The 6,068-nt window shown below is 39.6% G+C and overlaps 1 protein-coding gene across 4 annotated transcripts in view; it reads right to left on the minus strand.

Moving 5' to 3' along the window:
• Positions 1-6,068, minus strand: part of MEIS1 (Meis homeobox 1) — a 144,100-nt gene that overhangs the window by 109,354 nt on the left and 28,678 nt on the right. For all 4 annotated transcript variants that reach the window (XM_029071680.2, XM_029071681.2, XM_029071682.2 and 1 more), the window contains exon 7: positions 5,912-6,023. In XM_029071680.2, coding sequence (XP_028927513.1) covers positions 5,912-6,023 — 112 coding nt within the window. The remainder of the gene's footprint in view (positions 1-5,911; positions 6,024-6,068) is intronic.

Consider the following 6,068-nt stretch of genomic DNA (forward strand, 5'->3'; position numbering starts at 1 on the left):
GGTCAAATATCAAATACGCCAAATGCAGCTAGAATAATCCACATAGAGACCATGGTCCCAATTGTGTTTAAAAGAGTTTTATATAATCCCTTTACTATTTGGTGTTTTTCGATTCTTCTGAGAAAAATTGGGAGATGAAAAACAAACAGAACATCGTTTCTAAACAAGCAGTACTAATTTCTGATTTCATCAGAGAAACTACAAAATGACAGCAGTTTCAGATTACATCCCAAAGCTTGGATTGCTATGGTAGTTTTTCAAATTAAAATATCTTCTGTGGCCTCGACCGCTCTCAGGTTGTCCATAGGAAAGAAATAAAGGAGGTAGGGCGACACTTAAGCTGAGCCATAATTGGAAGTATGTGAAAAATGAAGTGTCGGTTTGGTCAATAAAGGGCAAAGGTCAAGGGGAACTGCAGCCCAAACTCTGTGCAAAATGTGCTCATTAAAACATCCAATCACAAGTCTCCATCCCACCTATCCCCATTAGTCATCGGACATCTGACTGTTTCGAATGCCTAAATCTGCTGTTATTACTTTTCTTCTTCATGCAAAAAGGTGAGCTGGTATATAAATCGTTGCTCAGTCATCTGGAACGTAACATGGCCCTAGCCCCACTCCCAACCCTCCCCATCTAGCTCTGGCAGCTAGATTCACAGGTTTGAAACAATGGCTTCAAGATTCCCTTCAATAATAAATGGAATTGCCTTCTGCCTATCGGTTGGCTGAACTCATACAAAGCCAAGGAAGAAAAAAAGAACACATTCAACTATTGATAAATTTTTTTACAGAAATATCGGGGCTTTCACTTGCTACTACTTGAAACGACTCGATTTTTTGCATTTTTTCCCCCCCTCCCAGCTTTAGCAGAGATGAATGGCACACCGGTCTGAAGCTTGAAAAAAAGAAAAAATGGGGCATCAATAAATAGATTTTAGAGCTGTGTAATAGCCATATTGATCATTTAAAATAACGTTTCTGTGTTGAAAGGTCCAGCCATATTTTTTTATCCTTTGTCTTTACCCTTCCCTTACCCACCAAAAAAAAAAAAAACCTATAAGAGGAATAGCACACTTAGTACAGTGCTCTGCACATAGTAAGTGCTCAATAAATATCATAATAATAATGATGGCATTTGTTAAGCGCTTACTATGTGCAAAGCACTGTCTAAGCGCTGGGGAGGATACAAGGTGATGAAGTTGTCCCACATGGAGCTCACTGTCTTAATGCCCAATTTACAGATGAGGTAACTGAGACCCCGAGAAGTTAAGTGACTTGCCCAAAGTCACACAGCTGACAAGCGGTGGAACGGGATTTGAACCCATGACCTCTGCCTCTCTAGCCCATGCTCTTTCCACTGAGCCACACTGCGTCTCAATAGGGACTAAAACAAAGACCCGAATTTAAGTGGGAGCTTTCATGCTCCCAAATAGTCAGTGGTATTTATTGAAAGCTTACTGTGTGAAGAGCACTGTTCTAAGCACTTGGGAGAATACGATACAACAGAGTTGGTAAACACATACCCTTCCCACAAGTAGCTGACAGGCTAGGGGGAACTAGAGGAGAGTCTACAGCTCGCAAGGCTCCCAGGTTCTTAACACAAAATATGTTAGACATGTGTCTTTGAACTTCATTTCAAAGTAGAATTCAAAACTGTATGCTTGCAAATGAACCACACAAATGGTCTCTTCCCCATGTGGACTCTACCCGCATGCCTGCTATAATAATAATAATAATAATGGCATTTAAGTGCTTACTATGTAAAAAACACTGTTCTAAGTGCTGGGGTAGATACAAGACAATCAGGATGTCCCAAGTGGGGCTCATAGACTTCATCCCCATTTTACAGATGAGGGAACTGAGACCCCGAGAAGTTAAGTGAGTTGCCCAAAGTCACACAGCTGAAAAGTGGCAGAGGCACAATTAGAACCCTTGACCTCTGACTCCGAACTCCAGGATCTTTCCTCTAAGCCATGCTGCTTCTCCCAGGTAACTAGGGGTAATAATAATTATGGTGCTTGTTAAGCACTTACTCTGTGCCAAGCACTGATGTAAGCGCTGGGGTAGATACAACTTATATCAGATTGGACACAGTCCCTGTCCCACATTGGGCTCCCACATTAGGTCTTGTATTAATGATGGCACTTGTTAAGCCCTTACTATGTGCCAAGCACTGTTCTAAGCACTGGGAAACCCTACAAGAAAGAGATCCGTACTCTAGGGCTTCCTGGGAGTCTCACAGTCCCTCAACAGGCTTCAGTTAAAACAAAGCATAAAGACAGAACCAAGTACTATCGGCGCTAACCGTGTCATCCTAAGAGGCTGGGTAGACAGTATGTGAAACAACAGCAGCTCCCTTTGTTGTTTTATCAATCCTTACTAAAAGCTCTCTCCAATGCAAACGGCAGAACTAGAGGGCTCTAGAACTATTTGGGAAAAGGCATTATTGAATTCTGGCTAAATAATTACAAAAGATTCTGATAAACAGTGATTTCTTGGAAATGGACGAAACCTGCAAAGAGTCAAAGAAAATAAGAAATGTGCAAATACTTAAATGCCCTTATTAATGCACTACCACATCAATGCTTTTAAAGTTTTCAGATATATTCAGCTCTCAGATGAATATATATATGCTTAGGAAATGTTGATCCTAACAATAACTGGCTGAGTACCATCGGTTTTCCTACAATGCGTTTTCCCTTCTATGTAATTTATTTTAATGTCTGTCTCCCCTGTAGACTACAGGCTCCTTGTGGGCAAGGATCTATTATATTGTACTCTTCCAAGCACTTAGTACAGTTCTCTGCACACATTAAGTGGTCAGTAAATACCATTTATGATTGGTAACAAGTGATTTACTAAATATTTTGGATAGGATGTAACAGCAGAATTAGGGAATTTTCTTCCAATAAAACGCATCTGTCTCGATAGAATGTTTTGCAGAATCGGCTGTGTGTGTTTCAGGTGTCACTCGGGGTTTGATAATGAAGAGCAAAGTAACCCCATAATGGGGGAGTTGTGTTCTTGAAGAATCCTGCATTTTAAAAAAACACTGGACGGTATATGCACAGAGAACTTGGAGGAGAATTATGCAGAGAATTTCAAAAACATCACTTTTTTCAAATTTCACAAAATTTTCTAACTTAATTTGTCTACTGGCTATGACAACCAGAGGGTGTATCATTGCCCAAATTCACTACACTGAACCTGGATCATGAGGCAGATAACATTATCTGTCCTGGGGCTTAAACACTTAAGTAATTTTTTTTGTGCTATGGGTGTCACAGAAGTTCAGGAAAAATGGAAAAGGAATAGAAGAAAAATTGAACAAATAATAGAGCAGAGAAAGTTTTAAAATATGTATTATTGTTGTCATTGGGGAAACACCTCTTAAGATATATTCTTGACAGATTGAATTATTCTTGTCTATTGGGTATGGATAAAGACATATTTATGGATTTATAAATCTTTTGAAGAGCCTTGTTATTTATCCAGTTGACTAAAATGGACTCAAACTGTGTAAATAACTATTTAGGACATGCCCTGTGGACCTACTCCCGACAAGCTTGCCAAGGCCAGGCTGGCTCTGATATCATTACTGGGAAATCCATGAATGATTAAGAATTGGGGAGAGGGCAGAGGAAAGAGCAGGGTTTGAGGAATGCACGCTCATCTTCTGTTTCCATACACCACTTTCCTTACTGCCTCCAGGAGCTCCTCGCAAGTCAGAACCTCTTGAAACCAGACATGGGCTAGACTGGACCTGAATATTCATGTCTACTAAGAAGGCCATGAAGGTGAATCATGAGGAACTGTTCCCCATGATAAATCCAGAGGTTTTGGAGGGAAAAAAACCCCAATTCCACAGGTTCTGACCATGCTGAAAGGTATAGTGAGGTCATGGTCAGTATCAAAACTTGGCTATCTGGAAGATTCCTCACTTTCCACAGCTCATCATCCTACATTTGAGCAATGATAGGCTATTCCACGAGAAATATTAGTGACAGCCAAAAATCACTGCAATGGGGACTATGGTCTCACAGCCAGGCCGGCCACACTAGTGGAGCAAAGGTGAGATCGAGGGAATCGAAACATTGCAATATCTCTTGGAGAAAGTAGTTGCTTTTCACTGTCAGGGTCCCTTCTTTTGGGACTTTCTACTACTTCTTACTAGTAAGATTTCTACTTACTAAAGATCCATTTACAGGGAGAAAATTACATATCACAAATGCCAATTCTATTATTAACTTGACCTATAGAGAACATACCCTGCTAGGACTGACATGAGAAACTTGTGACTCCTAGTTATAACCTTGTCGTGAGAAATACTTGACAGATCATTTTTCTCTCTCTTCCCACCCATTCCATTACAAAAAACAAATCAGAATTTAATTATGTTAGAGACTAGCTACCTGACAAATATTTGAAATTCAACTAATTATATGGTTCGACATTCACCGCCAAGGAGACAAGAACTGATCAGCAAATTTGGAGGTTAAAGCCACACCTATTTTATGCCAAATTTCAGTCCCCAGAACAATTCTTAAGTTTCGTTTACACCTTCCCTCAAACCTGAAGGCTGTTTTCGAAAATGAGGCTTTATATGGAAAAGTGCTGACACAGTCTTAATGACAGCATCGTGAACAGCAGCACTGGAATACACACGTATACACACTTGAAAGAAAAAAGGCCCCTTGAATTTATGTTGCATATCATTTTCCAGTAAAAGTCAGAGGTCAGAAGGTTACCTGTTTCTGCCTCAGCTCTGCAACAGTTTACTATTCCAGGCTCTGCTTTTTACTGGGCTATAGCTATGATGAAGTCAGCAACTTTTCTTTAAACAATAAAATGTCTCAAATACTTAAAATTCTATTAGTAGATGTTATTCACAGTGCAAGCGTTATATGTGTGTCTAAGAAAAATTAAACTCTGTTTTAGTTTTAAAACTAATCTTGTTAAATGTACTGTAGGCTTTGCAATTCTAATCAGCGCTGTTCAATCATGTTAGAAAACAAAATTCTTTTGCTAACAGCACTTCAATGAAACATGATCATAAAACCACATTTAAAACTATATACCTATTATGTGTTCAGACTTAACTTCAATAAGGCATTCTGTTTTTTATTCAGATAGAGAATCCTCTTTTCAATTTCAATTGCATTAATTTAACTCAAAACCTACTGCAGTAGGTCTCTTCAAAAAAAGCACAAGGCACTTAAATACTCATTCAGCTTTTTGTTGAATACTCCTGATTTCTAAAACTTTGGTTTTCAAAGCTGCTCATTTCTTATTAGCTATACATTAGTTGTGTACACACACACACACACACACACACACACACACAGGTACTTCAGTCATACATAGTGGACAAATTAGGTCAATCTGATTTCTTTTCATTTATTCTTAATTCCTCTAGCCCTGGCTTTCCATTGAAGTCAAGCATTTGTGAATTCAGTCAGCCGCACTAAGACGGAAAAAAAATGTAGCAGCTGAAATTGAGCGCAGTCCAAGATCACACTTTTCCCCACGTTTTACCAGTTGCTCTAAAACAGCAAAAGTTTCTTATGTTCTTGAACATTTTTCATTTGACGACACCTGTGAATGTTCTAGTGATTAGGTACTAGCTGCAGGTTTGCACTTTTTACACCTCGCAGAAAAATCCATCTGTAATCTATAATCAATAATCAAATTATAGTCCCTTTTGTGGCAGTGGTTACTAGGTTAGAAGCAAAGGGAACAGAGCTAGATGGAGAAGAACAGGAGTAAAGATCCTAAAACGGAGCAAGGGGATCGGCATTTTAGATGGGATTTTGGAAGAACACCGTCCTTTTAGTGATCATCTCAGAACTCAACACAACTCCCTACCCTTTAAACGATAAAGTAGAAGGACAACTGAAGGCAAATAAGCCTACCTTGTTCGCTGCTGTTGTCCCCGCTGTGCGATGTGTGACCCCCACTGGAGGGTCCTGGGGTCCCACCTGAACGTGTAGAAGCTGTGTCGTCATGATCTCTGTTCCAAGAAGGCTGTGGGGTGGAAATACAAAAATAAATCAGAAGAAGCCAGCTGTT

The sequence above is a fragment of the Ornithorhynchus anatinus genome, chromosome 9 (assembly GCF_004115215.2).
Source record: "Ornithorhynchus anatinus isolate Pmale09 chromosome 9, mOrnAna1.pri.v4, whole genome shotgun sequence".
NCBI classification, from domain to species: Eukaryota; Metazoa; Chordata; class Mammalia; order Monotremata; family Ornithorhynchidae; genus Ornithorhynchus; species Ornithorhynchus anatinus.